At 39.5% G+C, this 22817-nt stretch overlaps 1 protein-coding gene across 1 annotated transcript in view; it reads left to right on the top strand.

Annotated features, from left to right (window-relative positions):
- The window catches only part of ABCA13 (ATP binding cassette subfamily A member 13), a 281165-nt gene that overhangs the window by 208300 nt on the left and 50048 nt on the right, over positions 1-22817 (top strand). Inside the window, exons 49-55 of the mRNA XM_006136374.4 lie at positions 887-941; positions 2997-3174; positions 8958-9073; positions 12141-12297; positions 14084-14337; positions 16326-16518; positions 19914-20023. Of these exons, the coding sequence (XP_006136436.3) occupies positions 887-941; positions 2997-3174; positions 8958-9073; positions 12141-12297; positions 14084-14337; positions 16326-16518; positions 19914-20023 (1063 nt within the window). The remainder of the gene's footprint in view (positions 1-886; positions 942-2996; positions 3175-8957; positions 9074-12140; positions 12298-14083; positions 14338-16325; positions 16519-19913; positions 20024-22817) is intronic.

The raw sequence follows: 22817 nt of genomic DNA, 5'->3' as shown, positions 1-22817 counted from the left end.
CCAGTAGATAGGGTGGAGGTTTTATTTTTCAGTGAAAATATTAAAATTCTCATACTGAACAAAATGTGGATTTGTTCCGAGATGTAATGTGCGTTTGTTTCAGGGAAATACACCCCTCCCCCCCCAACAAAAAGAGCAAAATAAAAAATGTGTAACACTGAAAACTGCCTACAGTAGGATACTGGCCTACATTTCTCCCGATATGTAATTCCTGTGAGATCAGCAGTGTTTCTACAGAGGATAATCTCTAACTTGACAATGTCACTCAAATTCCTTGCAGGATCAAGCCCATGCAGGGAAGTAAACGTCATCCCACATTGGTCTATGTACAATATATTTGCAAAATATAAATCCTTCCAAAATTGGAATTCAGAAATCAAAGGGCCAATATGTAGCCTTAATCCCTGATCCTGCAAGAAATCAACATTTGAATCCTGAGTGCCATCGGTTCCCATTGTCTAGAACAGTTTGGCTAAGGATTGCACAGCAGATGATCAATTCACAGACTTAACTGTGGAGCTAACACCATGTTAATGGCACATTGAAATGTCAAGTAGTGCATATCTGCAAAAGTGAGACTATTGAAAATGGATAATTCTTTCTTACATTTCCTTTCCTTTTTCCTGTTGTATCAGTTTCTATATGTATCTAATGCTCTCTCTTCATCTGTCTCACATAAACTCTGTCAGAAACCCTGCCCTCTCTCTACTCTTTTCACAAAACAAGTTCTGAAATAAATTTAGAACTTGAAAAACACAGAGGAACATGAACACCTTTATAAATGTCTCTCTTATTTTAAGACAATGATTTTTAATAAACATTTAAGGGTCTATTAATTCTAGAACTTGTAATACTGACACGGGACTTTCTTCATTTCCCTTCACAGGAATCTCACTCTATAGCCACCCGTATAGAGGAGGCTTGCTAGATGAGGACAAAATGTAAGTAAACTGTAAATTCGAAAGAAAAGCCCCATGGCCAAAAAATGAATGTTGCCAATTAAAATGCATGTGTACTATATGCAGTAATTTGGCTATGCACAAATCTATTTAGCTATGCATTTCCACTGACAGTATATTGTACAAGTATATATAGGGCATAGATTAAATTGGGAAGAAAAAAAATCATGTATAGCTTTTTGTGGCGCTTCATCTGTTTCCTGTTCACAAAATGTTTGAGAGCAGGACACAACGTTTTCAAAAATGTCCATTATTTGAAATGATTTCGTTTATTCATGAATATGTTCATCCTCTACAAAGAGGGACAATCTTGCAAAGAGTTCACTCTAAATGTTCAGTATTCAAACTTTTTAAATGTGTGTTTTTAAATAAGTTGCTTAATCTTGTATCTGTTCTCTGAGGAAATGTATACCCAGCAACATTATTTTGAAATAACTTAGTCCGCATCTATATAGCAGGCAATTATTTTGAAATAATGTCGAAATATTATCAAGCTGGAGGACTTCTTACTGCAACTCCTGTAACCCTCATTGTATGAGTAAGGGAAGTCTGAGGAAGAGTGCTGTATTTTGAAATAAGTGCTGTGTAGACACTCCCAATTTTAAAATAAGCTATTATGAAATAAGCTAAGCAAAATTCTTTACAACTGAAAGGACTAACACTTTTTCAAGGTATCTTTCAGTGATTCTTTCTTCCTCATAATAATTCTTCCCTGTTGATTCTCTAAAGCAGGACTACTCAACTTTGGAAGCCGCGGGGTCCATAATGATACTCACAACACATGCCGAGGGCAGCAACTTAACTGTGGCTGAATATATATGCAGATATATGCAAATAGCTTCATTCACACTGAGGGGCATGAATACAAAGATTAAGGCAAGACTATACAACACACAGGCCCCATTTAAGTCAGTTCTGCTGATATTAATAAAATGCAATATTTACCTGATTCCCACCCAACACTGGAAATCACTTTTAATGAGCAATGACAGTCCAGGAATTTAACTGCTAAAATGCCTATCAATGGGAGACCATTATATTGACTACTTTTTTGTTTTAGCTCCCACTCACGGGCTGCAAACAAACAGGCCGCGAACCTCATGTGTCCCGCAGGCCACATGCTGAGTAGCCCTGCTCTAAAGGAAAAATGTGCTCCAACAATCATCCCTTTTCAGTTTTTCAGGTTTATATATGCTTATGTATGTATATATGTTAAGGGGATTGTTTCTCAGACTCTCTGAAGTTTTACTGCTGAAGAAATTACATGGATTATTAGATGTACAGTAGTCTAATGCACCGAATTCCTGAATAGGGTTAGATATTGGTCAAGGGGCTGTATTTGGGCATTAGAATTCAGCATTCTCTTTGCTAGTATCTTAAAGATTCTGAAAAATAGTTAAGATATAAATGAATCACTTCTACTGAAAGAAAATAACTTATATGGTTAATATTTACTAAGGGTACGTCTGCACTGCATGTTTATTTTGAAATAAGCTATTCTGAAATAGCTTATTTGATAATAGCATGTCTACACTACAGGGAAGCCTTGAAATTAGTCCTAAGCAGGCTTCTCTAATGTAGATTAGAGCCCCTGTAGGCACTGGGGAGGAATAACTTAGAATGGCTTTGGTGAGGGGCTATTTCGAAATAGCAGTAGTGCAAGCATCTACACATGCCTTATTTCAAAATAGATGTTTCAGAATAGGCATTATTCCTCATAGAATGAAGTTTACAGATTTTGGAATAAGCCGTCTGTTATTTCAAAATTATTTTGAACTAATGGAATGGCTGCGTAAATGCTATCATTGTTATTTTGAAATAACATTAGTTACCTCAAAATAATGATGTAGTGTAGATGCACCGTAATGGATACTAACCTCTCTATGTCTATATTTGTATTGTGGATGTGCCTCTATATACATGATACTACTAATCTCATATTTATCGAGGTAAGTAGCAATTGTTTTGGTAATAAGTGGGACTTGAAAACATTTGTCTAACTTAATTTTAAAGGATCCATTTTGTTTTGAACCCCAGAATGGAGAATGTTCGCCAGTGTGGAGTTGCACTGTGTATCATGTTGGGGCTCTCTATTCTTACGGCATCCATTGGTAGCTCAGTAGTGAAAGACAGGGTATCCGGTACAAAGCGGCTGCAGCATATCTCTGGACTTGGCTACAAGACCTACTGGCTTGCTAACTTCCTATATGATATGGTAGGTACTGTATAAAACAACATATCTCTCTGCATGGCTGCAGGTATATTTCTGAAGGGGTTGTTTTGAGTAGGCTCTAACTAATGGAGGAGTTTTTGTTCACAAAAAAATACATTTTAATATTGTGATATTTTATGGCAGCAATCCTGTTTGATTGGTACATGTTAAGACACCTACTCTGTATATATCTACTGAATTATATCCATCCATGCTTTTCCACACAAAGATAAAACACCAAAGGGCAGGTATTGTGTTGTCTGTGTTTTTCAAAGTTGATTAGTAAACTGCGCTTTCCTTAAGGGTGATATATAAAGCAGATAATGGAATATATGGGATCATATGCAATGACCCTTCTAACTCAGATATAGATACACAAGTAAAATCTCTATCTTATAAACACAGTTCCACTAAACATTTGAGTGTTCATTCAGCAAGATTAGATTTAATATAATTATTACAAACATTAATTCAGTCACCTGTAAACTAACATTCTTTATCTATAGTCAGTGCACAGAAAAATACAGAAATCTCTCTATCCTTTGAAAATAGCAAGGACGTTATTGTTTTCTAAATCTCTCCCAATCAGTTCCTTATTTACCAAGTGCAAAGACACATGAACAAGTAGGAATGTAGGATTTAACCCATGTACTTAAATCATCACTGTGATAGGAATTCACAGAATTCCATTCATAAAGTGTGAGAGAGTAGTTTTTGTGCAGGAAGTTAATCTGGAAGGGTGAAATCCATTCCCTCACCCCTGCTTGCAACCAGGACGCTATGCAACCTATTCACAGTCACTGACATTTTGTGTCCCAGGTGTATGAGTGGCCCATGGATCCACATAATCATGGATTCTGTAATCCATCCACAAATAGCTTTTGCAGTATTGACCAATTCTGAGCCAAAGTAGAGCTCTCTTCTCCATAGTATGCTGAAGAATTACCTCCTCCCCGAAGAGCTCAGTAAAATGGGCTGTATATATAGGTACAGGTTGTTCCGTGCTGGTTCAGCACTCTTGGGCCTGAATGGTCCCAGAGGTCAATGTTGGCCCCTATCTTATCGCTGGCTGAAGGACTCCACTCCGGTGGCAACAGAGGGGCTGGCATTGACGGAATAGAGACTATGGTGGTGGGGTGATTTGGGGGGAAGAGGCAGGGTAACTGCAGAACCCCACAGTCAGGGGCCAAGAGTGCAGTCCTGTGGGAGAGAAACAAACACCGTGGCCGCTGGTCTTTGTTCCTGGCCCCCTGCTGCCATCTTTGGTGCTGCTCTCCTGGCCCCAGACATGAATCTCCACAGCCATCTTGCCTCCTCCCTGAGCTTGAATGCCACAAAAGAGCTATTTGTGTACTCCTTAAGCTCTGAAATGGCAGGGAAGGAGCTGCAGAGCACAGGGCATCTGGGTTTTCCATGAGCCCTGCATCCCAGAAGCACCCATGGGGATTCCAGATCACAGATGTTGCTGTATGAGGGAAGTCTGTACTATAGCGGTACAACCATAATCTGTTTTTTAAATTTTAGTAAGGTTTTTTTCCCCCGAAGGAGATGTTTTCTGGCTTAAGACTGTGTTCTATTGCCTCTGGAACCAATTTCTGCAGTTTGATTATCTAGGAGCTCCACCTCCAAACCCTCCAACCAATCTGTGAGACAAAGGTGGAGCACACTTCTGCAGTACTCTTTACCCTTGCTGCTTCAGGGAAAGAAGGACTCATAATGCAATCCAGGTCTGGCACAGGTCAATTGAAACCACTAAGCACACTAGGGCTGTGTCCAGACTCAGGGTTTTTTTTCAAAAAAAGTAGACTTTTTTCGAAAAAACATCACCTGCGTCTAGACTGCAGCCGCGTTCTTTCGAAATTAAATCGAAAGAACGCGGCTTTTCTTTCGACGGCGGTAAACCTCATTTCACGAGGAAGAACGCCTTTTTTCGAAAGTGCTCTTTCGAAAAAAGGCGTTCTTGAATGCCAACAGGGCTTTTTAGAAAGAGAGCATCCAGACTCACTTGCTGCTTTCTTTCGAAAAAGCGGCTTGCTTTTTCAAAAGTACTGCTTGCAGTCTAGACACTCTTTTTCGAAAGATACTTTCGAAAAAGCCTAGAAAGAGGCTTGCAGTCTAGACATAGCCTAGGCTATTCTTGGGACACAGATTTTTCGAACATTTGTGATTCTAATTCAAACTATTCTGAACCTGAAACACTAGAACTTCACCCAGCTGTGTTCTAGAATGGGACTTTCACACTTGAACAGACTTAAAATACAAGCACAGTTACACAAAAAGCCACTTATTTAGCCAGTACATTTCTGTGTTCCCTTTGTTTTTGTTTCTTAGTGCTTGATTGAGAGCTTATTCCCTTCTAGTGAGGGCATGGCTTCTCTATATGCTTGATTATTCAGCAAAGTCCTCTTCTTGTTAGTTTTTCCAGTCTGTTGCTTTTAAAATATTATCACATATTCTGCATGTATCCTAAGATGGGAAAGAATAGGCAATGCTTAAAAGCTAAGCATACTTCAGGTAAGCTGAAGATTTTATGTGCAGGAATATATGGAAAGTCAAATGCAAACACCTCTTAGGCTTTTTAAGAGCATCATAAATCATATACAAAAACTTCAAAGGTGTAGCCAAGTTAATCTGTAACATGTTGTTTTTTAAGTTTTCCCATGTACAAAAAGAGGGCCAAATTAAGATTGCATGTGCAACCTTAACATTGACCATTCCTGATGTTTGGATACTGACCTCAAAAATCACCACATACATTTAATGAATGTTATGGAATTCGCTAGTGGAAAATATGGCCGAAAATTGTATTTGTGGAGCATGTTGCATGAAACTGTTTATAATGGTTCGTTGTATGTATGTGTGTTTGTGTTTCTCCTTAATTTGCTTTTGGGCAGTTACCAGTCTGGGAAATTTGCAGACTAACAGGTGAAAGTTTCTGAAAGTTATGAGCAACTGAAAACAGGTACAGTAGTATTAATGGATACAGTCGCCCAAACTTACTAATATAGTCCACCAGCCCTAATGCCAACATAAACAATGTATGTGGTCATTTCGCAGGGATTAAAAATTGATCAGCAGCTTGAATAATGTGTTGTGCAAACAGGATGAAAATAACACTTCCACTTCCTCGCATATGGCTCCACTGTCCTCTAATATCTTAGAAAATGACTGTGTCCATTGTGTTAAATTAGTTGGCAACTAACCAGTCAGTGCCCTGTAAATTGGTTTCATATTGATTAATATTAGAATTGAAAGGCCAAGGAATTTGGTTGAAGGGGAGATGACAGCAGGTTATACTACAAGATGAATTGTCATGCTGGAGGGAGGTTACTGGTGGAGTTTCTTAAGGATTGATCTTGGGGGTAATTTTTAATGATCTTTTCATAAAAAACGATGAAGTAGGTTTTACCCAGAGAAGCTCATGATATAATATATTAGTCTCTAAGGTGCCATGGGGCTGTTCATTGTTTTTAAAATTATAGACTAGCAAAATTTGTGAATGATATGAAGCAGGAAGGTAGAGTCAGTACAGAGGAGCACCGAAATATCATACAAGATGATCAGAATGATTTTGCAAACTGTAACAGAAATGGGATGAAATGTGATAATAAAAAGTGCAAGGTCATACACTTGGTACTAACAACAAGAGTTTCTTTGATAAGCTGGGGACTTCTCAGTTGAAAATGACACAGGAGGAGAAAGACCTGCGTGTGTTGGTTGATCACCGCATGGGTGGCATAGCCATGAAAAAGACTAATGTGATGCTAGGATGTACCAGATAAGGTATTTCCACTACAGACAGGAAAGAGTGCAATTCTGGTCTTCCATGTTTTAGAAAGTTTAATTCAAACTGGAGCAAGTGCAGAGAAGGGCTATTAGGATGATCAGAGGAATGGAGAAGCTACTCTACACGAGGGGACTCAAGGATCTTGGCTTGTTTTCCCCATTTGATTGAAGGGTAAAAGGAGATACAATTGCTCTCTATAAATATATGGGAGGTATAAATACCAGGGAAGGAGTTATTAAGCTAAGGACCCATGTTGGCACAGGAACAAATTAATATAAACTACCCATCAACAAGTTTAAGCTTAAAATTAGATAGAGGTTTCTGACCATCAGAGGAGAGAAGTGGTAGAACAGCATTTTAAGGGGAGTAGTGAATCAAAAAAAATCAAAATGGTTTGAAGACTGAGCTTGATAAATTTATGGTGGAGATGGTATGATGACCCTGTCTACATATGTGACTGCTAATAGCACAAATCCCTAATGGCTATAGATGGGGCATTAGGTGGGAAGGGCTCTGAGGTATTACAGAGAATTCTTTGCCAGTAATCTGGTTGATGAGTCTTGCCAACATATTCAAGGTACAACTGATCACCATAGCTGGGATTGGCAGAGATCATGAAAGCTTGTCATCTTTCTCTGCAGCATGGGGGCACAGGTCACTTGTTTGTTTAAACTAGAGTAAATGGTGGATTCTTTGTAACTTGAAGTCTTTAAATCATGATTTGAGGGCCTTAGTAACTCAGCCAGAGTGTAGAGACCTATTTCAGAAGCAGTGGGTGAGGTTCTGTGACCTGCCACATGCAGAAGGTCAGACTAGATGATTATGACGGTTGTTTCTGTCCTTAGAGTATGAGGCAGTTCTTGCCTCAAAGAGCTTACATTTTAAATTGACACAGGAGACAAATCATGGGGCAATGAGCAGAAGCCCAGAGAGCTGAAGTGACTTACCAAGATCACATATCAGATCATTGGTAGAACTGGGAGAAGAATCCAAGTACAGGCAGTCCCCGGGTTACATGGATCCGACTTGCATCGGATCCCTACTTACAAACGGGGTGAGGCAACCCCGCACTAGCTGCTTCCCCCCATCAGACCAGGGAGATGCGAAGCTAGCGCCCCCCCCCACGCCTCCCCCACCCCTCCAGCAGACCAGGGAGACGCGGAGTGGCTTTTCTCAGCAGACACCTCAGCTTGAGAATAAAGAACTGAGGGAAGTGAGGTGTGGGAGAATAAAACTGAGCTCTGGAGAAATGTTTGGCTAGAGTTTCCCCTACAATATGTACCAGTTCCGACTTACATACAAATTCAACTTAAGAACAAACCTACAGTCCCTATCTTGTACGTAACCCGGGGACTGCCTGTATCCTAACTCCCTGTCCTCTGCCTGATCCTTTGGACCACTCTCATTCCCTGTACAAACTGTTATGTTAATGGAAGATAGGGAAGGTTAGATTCCTGATGGTCTAGTGCATATGTTACTGCTGTGTGTAAATGCAAACAGTGTCAGCATCTATTAAAGCTGTTAGGTGATGCTTCATTTGCATATGTTCTTATTTGTTAGTCATGCTAACACGTTCAGTGGTCTGCTATGGTTGCTGGAGTGTTCAAAGAAACGGTCGGCGGTTGTGGGTTGCTGCCTCTTCCCATATTAGAATGCATCCAGTGTCATTTGGGGCATTGGAGCAGCAGTCCCACATGGATCTATCGTGGGCAGGAGCTAGTTTCTTAAATTGACATCCAGTCATGGTAGCTAGGGTTGGAACAAAGGTAAATGTGTATGTTTGGATGGTATTTTCTCAGGGTTTTTTAGCAGGACAATACTCCAGATGCCCAGTTGCAGAACTACTGAGTACCAGGTCGCAGAATACCATGACCTACATATTTCTAGTGTGCTATGTAAAATAGAGTTGCTACTAATTCCAATGATACTTCCACGTTCATTGAATAAGACCACTCTGAGATGCTCACCTGCAATGTTCCTGTTTTTCTTCTCTTTTTAGCTATTTTACCTGATTCCAGTCGGCTTGTGTATCAGTGTTATTACTGCCTTCCAGTTATCAGCCTTCACTTTCCGAGAAAACTTGGCAGCCACAGCTCTCCTGCTGATACTCTTTGGGTATGTGATTGGGGATTCTGCTCTAGAATTATGACTTGTTTCTTACAAATAGAAATCTTTAGGCTTGGTTTGCACCTGCTGCTGGGTGCATGATTTTCTGTCTTTGCAAACGATTACGAGGCAGCAATAGATAATGAGAGAACAAGTTGCAGCATGAGGCTGAATGCACCATAGGGAAAAGGGAAGGGAGATTTGCTCACTCATAATGAGAGAAGTACTAAATATGTCTCAAAAACACACTCAAGCTGTACAACAATCTTTTACTATTAGAAACTGATTTTGTGGTGTTCTCACTGAAGGACTCATCTAGGTGCCAAAAATAGCTTGAATTTCAGTGGCTTGGTTACAGAAGCTGAAACTCTTTTATTATATTTATTGATGTGAGCAAGTTGGCCAAGTCTGAGCTCCAGACTGGTTGAGGATATACCTCTAACACACATTATGAGACAGGAGCGCACTTGCATGAGCCTGCTTCAGCTAATTTGGAAGTGAAATACTCATTTTAATTAATAGATGTTATGGTATTTGCTTTATAAGAAGTATATAGGAATCTCCATATTGGATCAGAACAATGGTTTATTTACTTCTATATCCTGTTTCAAGCAGGGTGATTGAGAGGAAAGTGTAAGATGAAGAATTATGGAATAAGCAGCCCATAGAGAGAGTTTTTTCCTGACTCCAAGCAGTTAAGGATTAGTTTGTGCACAGGATATGTATATCTTTTAAATGTTTCTTACCTAATATAGTGTCTTACAATCTGTATAAATATTGAATTATTTTTTATTCTTGCTGTTAACTATAAAATGTGAATGGAGAGCTACATATATCCTAACTTCTCTCCTCATCCCAATGGACCAGAAGCAAGTATCCAAGCCTGATTTAATGTCCATTGACACTTGTGGAATGACTTCTATTGAGTTCAGTGGGTTTTGGATATGGCCTATGCTGCGTGGTATGCTGTTACGAGATACTAGTGCTATGTTATACAAGTTATGGTTGAGGTTACTTGAGAATATGCAACTATTAATTAGAGAGCTTGAGTAGTTGCAAAAGCAGTGCTGTGGCTGGCTTATAATGGTGTTCAAATCAATAAGGATAAACCTTCTTGTATTGTGTGGGTCCAATCCAGCTCTAGAGGAAGTCAGTGATGTAACTTCCATTGACTTCAGTGGGGCAGAATTAATCCCTGTATTACGGAATCTTAAAAAGTACTGTACCAATCAAACGATGAATAAACTGCAAGAAATGATGTGTGACATACAAATGCCTGTGTTTGTATTAGGCCTTCTTTACATTTCACGCCTTCCTGGTTCCAAACATATAATTAATTCAGTAAAGTATTTTTGTGACCATTTCCTCCTGCCCCTCCTGCCATAAATGTTTTAGGTATTTTTGTTTCTAGGAATATTCTCTTTAAATTTTTCAGTAAAAAAGTTTTTAAATTTGAGATCTTAAAAACACATTTTGTCAGGCTTTGTGCAACCTAAAATATAGACAAAAATACTTAAATACCCAGTTATGTGACAGAAGAGTAACATTACTGAAAGCACTCAGCTTAAAAAAAAACATCATCCTTGTGAATTAAAATTCAGACTGGGATACTAACATTTTGAAAATATTCAGAATTCATGACTAAGCTTCTTTGTTCTTATTTTCTTTTCCTGGCTAGTAGCAAAAATTTTGTATGGCTCTAACTTCCATGAGCATCTGTCCAAAATGGTCTGTCCTCAATTCAAAGAATCCCATGATATTTGGGATTCTTTAAACTCTCTTTTGCAGGAAGAGAAGGATGTAAAATAGATTCTGAGACTGATGTGCACTTTATATGATCTACCAGAACTCCATACAATTTTAGAGCTAAAGTTTTATATCTTGACTTCACTCTTAGTTTGGTAAAACACCTGTAGGTTAAATTTTGATTTTATTTGTACTGATGTAACTCTACTTAAGCCACTGAACACCATCTTTCTTCCCCTATATGCTGAAATCACTACTCTGAATTGTATTAAGTATCCAAAATGATAAAGGTTTGGAACTGGAAACTTCGAAATCAGCATTTTAGTCCAAACTTTGCCATGAACTTTCTTAGAGAACTTTAGCAAGTCACTTAACTTCTCTGTGCCTGTAAATTAAGGATAACAACACCATTAATTTAACAGAAGGCATTGTAAGGTTTAATTCATTAAAGTTTGCAATGTGTCCATATCCTGTTTTGAATATTTCAGTCCAATATACTGTTCTTTACACAGTGTTCATATTAAAGTGACTGCCCTGGAGCATGGGCAACATCCTGGAATGCAACTTATGGGCAACATACTGGAATGCATCACATTTTTGTCAAGAAGCTGATATTTTTGCTCTTTTGGGCACCAGAAAGTCTGAGTAGGCAATCATTTTTCTGCTCATTGTTCCTTTAGTTACCTAAATATTACCCACATTTTGGCAGTCAGAGATATGCTTCCGTATCTCAGATACTGTTATATGGGAACAGAAGGTTAATGTTTCTGTTTTAATGGTAACCACTGTGCTAAATATTTGTCCATCATAGATAATTCAGAGTGCTAACATGCTTTCTGTGTCAGAAATAAGCTATAACTTGAGCATCATTTCCACTGCTCTAAGTTCCAATTACAGCAGGCTATATTTCTGTGGTGAAACTTTCAAGAATATGTGACAGTTGTGTGACCAAAGTTTACAGTTAAATGAATTTATTTGTACTGTATCTCATTTTACATGAAGGGTAGAAAATGGCTTGGTTTTACAGTTGTTTAGAAATCAAGTTGATGAGCTATGGAAGAAAAGAAGTGAGATTAATAAACAAAAATGAATGAGTTATTACTGATTGTCACATAGTCGATATGTATTGAAATACAGGAAAGTATGGTGAGCCAGATAGCTATTTTCACCAGTAAGGCTGAAGGATTTGGAAAGGCATTATAAATCATAAAATCAACGAGTAGCAATCATATTTCTTTACAGTAACACAAAGGATAGTGAGCTCGTGAGTCAGCTGTTGGAGTAAATCAAACATTTATCATGTAATACTATTTTTTTCTACCTGTTTCAGATATGCAACTTTACCATGGATGTATCTTATGTCCAGATTCTTCTCAAGCTCAGACATAGCTTTCATTACGTATATCTCCTTAAACTTTGTGTTTGGCCTTTGTACCATGCTGGTGACTCTCTTGCCTCGTTTGTTAGCTGTGATCTCCAAAGCACAGGTCAGTATGAACTCTGAGCGCCACTTACCATAAGCAATGCGTATAGGAATGTGTTTTCCAATGCCAAATACTTGCAGTTTAAATTGTAATGAAATAGTTCACTTCTTTATCCTGAATTGTTATAGGCTATTGCACACCACAACATTTTATAAGCCCATTGGCCATTTGGCTTGGCTTTAAATTAAAAAAAAAAGAATTCTAACAATGCAAAAACAACTGTAATTGAAATTGTAATATTTTCTAGATATTTAATTCATAATTTGCACATAATGAGAGCAATTCAGATCCTCTCTAAATGTGCATTGCAAATTTTGTTTGAATGCTACAGGTTGAACCCCTCAAACTCAGGACTCTTTGATCTGGCAACATCTGTGGTCCAGCAAGGTGATGGATGTTGCTGGACAAAAGAGCTCCAGGAGCACAAGCCAGCTGGGAGAATGTAGGATCTGTGGAGTCCCAGCTGGGCCAGCAGCATCTAGGCAGGGGATCCGCAGCATCAGTGTGGTCAGGTCGCTGGAGAGTCCCTGGTAGTGGGGCCAACAGCAACCAGGTGGCCCTGGCCAGAGAACCCTGGGAACCCCATAGCATGGCTGGGCAGTCCTGACCAGGAAACCCCCGGTGGCAGCAGGACCAGGCAGTGACCCAGGAGCTTCAGCTGGGGAATCCTGGCGGTGGGGCTAGGTGGCAGCCTGTAAGTCCTGTCCCCCAGCAGCAGCAGGGGCAATGAAAGGGAGCCTCAGCCAGGCCAGCGTTAGAAGAGCAGCAGCGGGGCAGGGAGCCTCAGCCTTAAGAGCCCCAGGTAGAGGAACTGGCAGTGGGGCAGTCAGCAAGGGAGCATTGATCTTCCCTGGTTCAGCAAACTCAGTCCAGGACGGTTCTGGTCCCAAGGGTGCTGGACCAGTGAGGTCCAACCTGTATCGACGTAAGTGGTATATCTCCTTTAAACAAGTGGTTTAGTGTGCGTACCCTCAGTGCGCATGTGTAACACCCATTAGTGTTAATCTCAATGGGAATTATGCATGTGAATTAAGACAAGGAGATGGAAGTGCCTTAATGTTTCAAGATATGTATAAATACGCAACATTGAGGAAGTGATGTTTCAGTACAGTTCTGGATTAAATTTTGGTTGAGGTTTGAGGGCTCACATTTGAAGCAGAATTTGGATTATTGTTGTGGCTCAGTTTTTCTGGTACTCAACTCTTAAAACTGCAAGGACTTGTGAGTAAACTGACTGTGATCATTCTTTTGTACTTCTATTTTGCAAAATGTACATAATGTATTGCAGAAGCACTATATCTGGTATGGTACTGCTCCTAAGCATATTCTTGTCATAGTACCTTATCCAGAAAAACTAGGCACATTTTGTTTATATATAATATTCTGGACAAAATTAGTTCCCTAAAAAGTTTCTGTACAGAGTGTAAACAATTGCTATTTGTATTATGGCAAACCCCCGGTGTCAGCAGGACCTGACAGTGACCCGGGAGCTCTGGCTGGGGAATCTTGGTGGTGGGGCCAGGTGAACCCAAACCCATAAACTAGGCACCACACAAACTTAGAGCAGGAAATCTCTATCCAAAATAAATTGTGAACTACAATTGCATATGCACTTAAGTTTTCAAAATTGTGAAATGATTGAGGACCTGCTTCTTATCTTTCAGTTCTGTAAACAAGAATAGACTCCACTAATTCTGCTTAGACTTAACTTAATTTTCAATTGCTAAGAGATTTAACATTTTCTCCTCCTTGTTTTTGCCAAACCTCACCCAGTTCCTTTCTTTTGCAGAGTTTTCAGAATATCTACAACATCCTCAAATGGGCTTTCATTGTTTTCCCACAATTCTGCTTGGGTCAGGGTTTACTAGAGCTTTCCTACAATCAGATCAAGTTTGACCTGACAAGCAGCTTTGGAATTGACTCTTATGTGAGTCCTTTTGAGATGAATTTCCTGGGTTGGATCTTTGTGGCAATGGCCTTGCAGGGCACAGTTATTCTCCTCCTGAGATTTCTGCTACACTGGGATCTGTTCCAGAAAACCAGGTATGTAGTGTGTATTATTTATACTCTGCTTTCATGGACACTGACTGATTTCCCAAAGGCAGAAGAAGATTAAGTCCTTCTGAAAACAAGAAGATAGACTATCTGATGATTAGTCTGTTTGGCTCTAATGAGCACATGCATTATGGTTTCTATTTCTGTATCTTTATTAGCCTCCTAAGCTGGGAAAGAGAATTTCAAAAGTTACTCAAATAAACCAGATGGAAGAATGTGTTCAGTTATTTGATTAACTTATAAACCATGAGCAGTTTTCCATGAAGTTCCTTAGCTCTAATAGCAATTCTGTTGCAGCATCTACAGAAGGAATTTTGCCATTATTATAATATTTTAGATTTTCTCTATTTAACATTAATTGCTTGACTCCAGGAGGCAGAATTTCCAGGAAAGCTGTGTTGGTAACAAATGACCAGTCTCTGATGTCCACTCCTCCTCCTTTTCCCATGAACCAATGTACTGAAAGATCATGTTGGAAACAAGCAGTCTTCTCCTTGTCCTTTTAAAATGCTTCTGATAGCTTGTCTTTATTGTGAAACATTTTATCAGTAATAACTGCGTCCTGCCCTAAGTATGGTCCGTCTTGTAATATGATGAATTCTACTAATCTCTGCTTCTGAAGTTTGATCCTGCTGCCCCTGAACCTGCCTACTCTGCAGAGGCTTGCTCTAGACCTGTTTTTGCATGGGAAAAATGATAGGACAGAGCATGAGGATAGAGATGACAAAGGGTACTTATATGCTTCAAAACCACCTGCACACAGTAGATTTGTGTAGAATTACTGATGGCTTAGGCAGCATTATTTCCCATTTTGTGACTTAGCTCTGTGAAATTAGAGAGAATTGTAGTAGGCACTGAGCCCATGGCAGTCTACTAGACTTGACACACTGCTATATATGGAGAGACAAGAGGCTAGGACATGCCAAGGTTAGAGGCTGTCATCTCTGTGGTCTTTAGCCTTCATCTTGTGCTGCCATTTTGGACCAGAGAGGGAGTATGCACTTTATACTCACATTTTGTGCATCTTCAACTGCTTTTACTCAACAGGGGGGTATCTGGGCTATACAATAGTTTAGCATTCCGCTTTCCTTATTTGTGAGGATCCCAGAACCAGGCAGGCAAAGTGTGTGTTAAATAAGAGTCCCTTGAAAAGTTTCTAAAAGCCACCTGATATTTCCAGCTTCTCCAGCAGAATCTTTCTCATGGCCAGGCCAATGTCATGGCAGGCTTTAGTTTTTAATTATTTTAATAGAACAGACAAAGTGTTTCTATTCTGTGGGTTACCTATGTACCTGCCTGTTTTGCTTATGTCTCTTATCCCTGTTTTTCCATTGGTTGTGTATATCTATGTTATAAAAGAATGAGGCGAGTATTCATCAAAAAAGTTGCATTGTGGACTCATACTTTAAAGTAATTTTATTTTGTATCTTAAAAACATTCCTAGGTGCATTTCACTCTGTGCAGACTTCTCTCCATGCTCAAATGGCATTTCAGTCTAACTTCAGTTCGCCGATTTCCCCTAAGAAATATGTTATTTCCTTCCATAAAAAAATGAAATACAGACCATGTTTGCCAGAATGAATGAAAATTGCAGAGCAAATGTGTAGGGGTTGCTGTGAAGCATTGGATCCCGTTGAGATTTGAATGGATGAACTTTAATGTAGCAAAAGCTTTGGAACTTGCTGGAAAAATACTAAAGAAACAATTTTTATCAATTGGTCAGCCTGTGAAAATTCAAATGCTGCATGTGTTAACAAATGGAGCCCAGGCTCCAAAACAAACTATATTTTGGTTCCATTAACATTTATGAGTTTGGGATCTTTTTTGTTCTGATTTGGGTTGATTTTTTCCCCTGAAATGTCAGGAATATTTGTAGAACTAAAAGTTGTTTCCCTGCCATCTCTAATATGCACAGAAGTGCTCTTTTTAGTGATCCACTAAATGACACTGTAAAATTTGCCATCTTTTCTTCTCAGGACTCATTGTTCCATCAGCAGCCCAGTCAGTCCTTCTGAGGATGAGGATGTAGAAGTGGAGCAAAAGAGGCTCTTTGGTGGAAAAACTCAAAATGATATCCTCCTATTGTACAATCTCAGGAAATGTTATCGAGGTTTCAGCAAGAAAAAAACCGCTGTAAAAGACATTAGCTTGGGGATACCAAGGGGAGAGGTAAAAGATTCTATTGCTTTGCTTTTCATTTCTCTTCAGAAAAAAAGAATAAAAACCCACACAATTTTGTAATCATGGGCAATTGTTCTGGCATGTTGAGAGAGTCTGAAATCAAAGCTCTCTGGTTGCTAGCAGATGCCTTCCAATAGCAGTAATTTCTGAGAAATCGATATTGTTGAGCAGAATTGAAAGTACTGCCACGGAGTGTTAACATTTTAGAAGCAATTGTTGGTGATTGATATATTACTTTCTGGTGTACGTTTCTTTTGTGTATATGTGTGTACATTGCATCAGAGAGCACTATTTTTTGGCTTGTTTTTTATGGAGATGTTGTATGGATTAGAGTAACCTAAAAGATAAAAAGCAACATAGATTTACAGTCAGTTCTTATTTGGAAGTATTGTTTATGCAAAAACTACACTGCATATCTTGTTAACAATTCACAGACCGTAAACTAAACTCTGAATTATCATTGAGTTTTGTCTGAGTTACAAACAGGATTGCCCTTAAGATTTATGAGGCCCTATGCAGTGTTATTAAACTGGTGCCCCTATGGCAGCCAAGGAGAAGGGGGAGATGATTTTTTGGCGATGTGATTTTTATAATTTTCAGCAGCACGCCAATGAAATATTTTTAAAACAAATTGTAAACTAAGGTCCTGAATACTAACACAGTAAATTCAACAAATGATCTGGTAGCACTTTATAGACTAACAAAACATGTAGATGGTATCATGAGCTTTTGTGGGCACAGCCCACTTCTTCAGATGACCAGAGTTATGAATTTAGGATGTGCAGACCCAGAATAAATGGGGGAGAGGGGAGAAGGAAAAAAAGGAAGGGGGCGGGAAACAAGGAGCAGAAGATATGAAAATATCAAAGGGAAAAACAAGTAGGCAGAACTGGTAAACTCAGAAGCTGACAGGGATTGGCAAGTGCCTGTTAAATGGCTTGATTATCACTTGAATGGCTCTTTCAAAGCTTCTGCTAATAGGTCTCACTGGCTTTTTCACTTTTAAGTTAACTAGATTCTCTTCAGAGGAAGCAGAGCCACAGAACAGGGGTAAGAAGAAGTATTAGGAAGCATTGAGACCCAGTGATGCCCAAATTTACGGGTTCCCTACATAACTGCATATTTTGCATATGGTTAGGGATGGCTCTGGTTAGGAAAGGGTTTAAAACCAAAAAGGATTTCAGCCTGTGGAAACAGTCCCAGTATATGTTAATGAATGCAAACCTAAATCTGAATCTTTAAACAGTGGACCCTAAGATGTCAGAGAAATGTTAATTAGTTTTTCCAGTTTTAAGATGCACGTGGAGGTTTAACTTCTAAAAATGCATGTGAGGAATTATTGCCTTTATTCCATAAATGCTGACAAGGAAGGGAGGGAATATCCTGGTTCCTCATAACCAGTTGGAGGAGGTGAGACACAAGTGCATGACACTGTGGGTTTCAGTGATCAACTGCTATGAAAAATGGCAAACACAAAACTCATTATTGCTAATGTAAGCCTACATATCAGACTTTTAATTAAAACATAGATAAAAGTATAAATAGTGTAATTAAAATAACATACACCACTAGAATGCAAGCCTTGTTGTAGCATGGATACATGTTGCAGTGCTTATCTCAATGACATGGATGTGCAGAAGGTTCTACCCTGCTATTAGCACATACTGTGCAGTGCTGGGTTTGGGGCACACTTGGTTAGCACATTTCAAACACTGCCAACCACAATATTGACCTGTTAGTGTACCACATGCTAAGGAACAACATGAAAGGCCTCAGTGCTTGTAAAAATTAAATTATCTCATTACTGTCACATCAGCTGCAGATACGTAGTCGAATGTGCATACAACCTAACTTCTAGCGCCTCTTTAAGACACTGTCCTACAACCTGTGCACCTCCCTCCAAATTCCAGGCAAGTTGATATATTTTGGGTGGGGAGAGTGGCAAATTGAACAGCTCATAGCTGATCCCTTCATGATCATCCTTGCCCCCTGAGGTGGCTGTTAATGTACTCAATGTGGTGCAAAGAGCAACATCTGAGTTTTGGGTTCTAGTTGTTTGATAGGAAGGTGAGCACATTTGATCATTAGAGAATAATATAGTTGTTTCATCAAACAACCTTATGCCTGCCCTGGTAGCCTCATTCCCAATGCAGCCCTTTTCTGATGTGGTAACTGAGGGTATGTCTAGACTGTGGATTTTTTTCTGGGACACCAGAGTTCTCCTGAGAAATCTCTGCTATGTCCAAGGAAAAATCTGCTCTTCCCAAAAAAAATTCAGAAGAGCAGATGCGTTTTTTCGGCATCCCTGTAAACCTTGCTCTCTAAGGAAGAAGGGATGTTCCAAAAAAGGGTTTTTTCCCCTTATTTGGCCCAGTGTAGATGGACCAAATGTCAGAAAAGCCTCTTTTGAAAAAAGAAGTGAAAAAAGATATGCAAATTGTGGTTTGCAATTTGTGTATCTTTTTCCAGAAGAACTGTGTAGTCTAGACACAGCCTGAGACATGGCAAGGAATTATAAAGATGTGCAATGTTTCAGTACACATGCATTCTGAAGGGTGGATAAAGCAGATTTAAATCTTCATTCTGCAGTGATGTCAGTGAAAAAATTGTATTTCAAGACCGCCCACAACACTGTGGGAAAAGAGGTGAGATGTTGCAAAGTGGGATTTAGGAAATTTCTGAAAACTTTATCAACAGTAATCAAAAAATATTTTTATTACATTGTGTTTTATGTCTGAATTCTTTTTTAAAATGAATTCAGAGGTACTGGGTGGGTGGATGTGTAAGGGTGTACACGCAGACACACACGGGCTGTGTCTAGACTGCATCCTTTTTGCGGAAAAGGGATGCAGATTAGACACAGCGCAATTGCAAATGAAGCGGGTATTTAAATCTCCCCCCCGCTTCATTTGCATGAACATGGCTGCCGCTTTTTTCCGGCTCGGGGCTTTGCCGGCAAAAAGCACCAGTCTAGACGGGGATCTTTCGGAAAATAAAGCCTTTTCCGAAAGATCCCTTATTCCTCTTAAAATCAGGGATAAAAACCATGTTCATGCAAATGAAGCGGGAGAGATTTAAATCCCCGCTTCATTTGCAATTGCGCTGTGTCTAATCTGCATCCTTTCTCCGTGAAAGGGGTGCAGTCTAGACACAGCCACGGAGTATTAGAGTATGCGCCTTAGAGACAGGAGTGTGCATGTGTATGAAAATATGCATTCCCATGTCACTAGGTGATTTTGAAATGTACACACCCACATGTGTGTTCTCCACAAAACTAGTGCATGAGTGGGGAAAAAAAACAAAACCAGGATGAAATGTTAATGTTCTTAGTTGTGATATCGCTTACAGATAATGATTACTTTTTTTCTTCCCTCCACTCTTAGTGCTTCGGGCTCCTGGGAGTAAATGGTGCTGGGAAAAGCACAACATTTAAGATGCTGACTGGAGACATCACCCCATCTGGGGGGCGTGCTGTTATCAAAACTCCTACAGGGTAAATAGCATAGAGCTGGATCAGAATACTGTTACTTGATTATAAGGCTTATGATCAAACCTACAGAAGCCTCAGCATGCTTCGAGGTCTTTATACTGTATTCTAAGGAGTTGTTTGTGCCCTTTCACAATTCACCACACACCACAATATTACAAAGTCTATGGTGCCAAACAAAAAAAAACTTTTAAATCCAGCTGATTGAGTTAAGCAATTTGAACATTATTTAGTTTTGTCTGGCAGCTCAGTTAATTGGGAATGGGTTGGCTAAATAGCAATAGAGTGGGAGGTTGGAAATATAAGAACAGGTGCACAAACGCACATCCCCATAAATCAATACCAGACCAAAAGATTTTCACTGTTTGGCTCATTAGCAGCACTAGGAAGGGCTAATTTCTAAATGCTTAGCAGAACCCCCGGATTCATCAATGAATCATTAAGTGCAAGGAAGAGCAGGGGACACCGTTCCCTCCGGCATAGAGTTATTAACGCTGGCCACACTGATTGCCTTGATTTTGGTGCTCTTCATTTGCAGTGTTTTTATTTTCAAGGAGTTATATGTAAAATGTAAATAAAAAAACAACCCAAAAATAAATGTTAATATACCAAAACTCCTATAAGCCAAGTGTAGGAAAAATTTAGATGGAGAGTGATTGAAAAGATTAAGATATTATAGTTTTAAAAAGGAGAATAAAATGTGTCATGCCAGTGGTTAAATGAAAAAGTTTGTAGCCCTGAATGTATATAATGTATGTATGCCCATGTCTTCAAAACTGCATATTAGAACAGGCAAGTGGTAATGAGGAAGCTGTCACCATAGGTCAGAGATTCAGTTGTAAAGCATTTGTCGACCGTATTTGGAGAATGAGTGAATAGAATACCAAAACAAGTGGTAAGAGGAAACTAATAGTGATTTATGGCTGCGTCCACTTTCACTTTCCCTCTCCCCCACTGTTACCTTAATGCTTTAGCGTCTACTGCTAAGGCAGGCTGACCAGCCTAGTGTTGTCAGTTGAAAAATGTGCACTCACTCTCTTTGAGACTCTCTCTTATGACCAGATTGACCAGATGCCTGCTGAGAGAGGGAGAGAGGATGGGGGGGAAGCATACAGAGGTGGCCTACAGATGTGGCTGGTGCTGTGAGAGAGAGAGAGAGAGAGAGAGAGAGAGAGTGCTCAGTGGTGGCTGTTGCTGTGAGGCACTCATAATTTCCCAAGAAGCCACTTAGAATAGCTTTGGGAGAATGTTCTGACAGGTGAGGATTGCTGGAACACACCAGCAGTTTGGCCACATTCCCTTTCTCCAACCATGCTCCCTTCATTGGATGTACGCGGCTTGAAATTTCCCCAGGCAGCATTCACTCTAACCTTCCTCCAGTGCTTTTAGTAATTTTCTGATGTTGACTGTGATCAGATGAAATTGTTGGTGAAATTGAAAAGCCAGAAAGATTGGGGTGTGTGACTGTGGTGTGTGTCTCACTTGAGCTAAGGTTGAATGCAGGAAAATAAGGAGACAAACAAAAATGTCTATGGGGAGGTATAACATGAGTTTAACTTGTTCTCTTCTTGATCAATCACTCTTTTTGATGTAATTTAAAAATTGACCCAGTTTAAAAAGAACATTAATAAAATGCCTCCTCCATCCAAGCCACACAGTTAAACAAGAAATGCCGACACAAGGAAATTGGCTATTTTGAGTTATTTTGGTTTTCTAGTTGGAGAGTGTCATAAATGTTTCCCAGTTCCAGAATTTTCTAAACTGCAGTCTCAGTTAAACCTTACAGAAAATAGAATGTCAGTGACCAAATCCTGGCTCTTTAACTACCACATTTATGTGAGTCTGTAGAGGCAAAAACAACATTGAAAGTTCACCGAGTCATAGAAAGGCTTCTGCTCCTCTAATTTGTTGTGCACTGAAAGATGCTCTCCAAGGACTCTGTGTGCACTCAGTAGTTTCTCTTACATCAAGGAAAGTCAGTTGTAAATTTCCAAAAAAAATTTTTTTCTCCTAAGTTTAAAGGTCTGTTTACCAAGAGTAAATGTGCCCCGTATAAAGAAAAGGGGGAAAGCGGCTGCATTTTATTTGTGCATGAATAGTCCATGGGCAAATGTGGAGACAAGTGGGAGCCGGGGGGAGTGCACAAAGTCTTCTCTTTTCCCTGCTTTCCCTTTCCTCCTCCCCACCACCCACAAGGCAGTTTAAGGCCCAAGCATTCCTCCTGCAGAAGAGAGTAGGGTGGGACCCGGGCCTCACACTCCACTCTCACTGGTTGCCAGCCATCTCAAATTCTTTGCCACTGGGAGCAGCCACTGATAGACTACCTGGGCAGTGGCTCGAAGAAACACTCTTGCTTATAGTGTGTGTGGCTGAAATGAGCACACATCCTGTATCTCAAGATTTTTTCATCTTTATCTTGGGAAGATTTTACAAACCTCTGTTTCAGCACTACCATTTAGCTTAAGTTTATCTCATGAAAAACAGCTGAAAGTACTACTTTTAATGGTCATTTCCTACACAGTACACAATCTACAGGATATGTCATGAAAAAAGAAGCTGAATCCTTCCTCCACAATTAGATGTTGCGTATCCCTCCCTGTCCTGGTTTACTATGTACGTGTTAAGTTATTGGTATAGATATTTGACAATCCAATTGATATTACTAAAAGGAAGAGATAATTTAAAAAAGAATCCAAAACAGCTCAAAAGGCCTCATAACAATTAAATATTTTCCTACATGCCTTTATATTGCAATATGATAATGCAAACTGAAATAAGGAAATCAGAAATGGCCAAATGC

This window comes from Pelodiscus sinensis, chromosome 2, assembly GCF_049634645.1.
Source record: "Pelodiscus sinensis isolate JC-2024 chromosome 2, ASM4963464v1, whole genome shotgun sequence".
In the NCBI taxonomy this organism is placed as follows: Eukaryota; Metazoa; Chordata; order Testudines; family Trionychidae; genus Pelodiscus; species Pelodiscus sinensis.
This window is presented reverse-complemented; position numbering and strand designations above follow the sequence as displayed.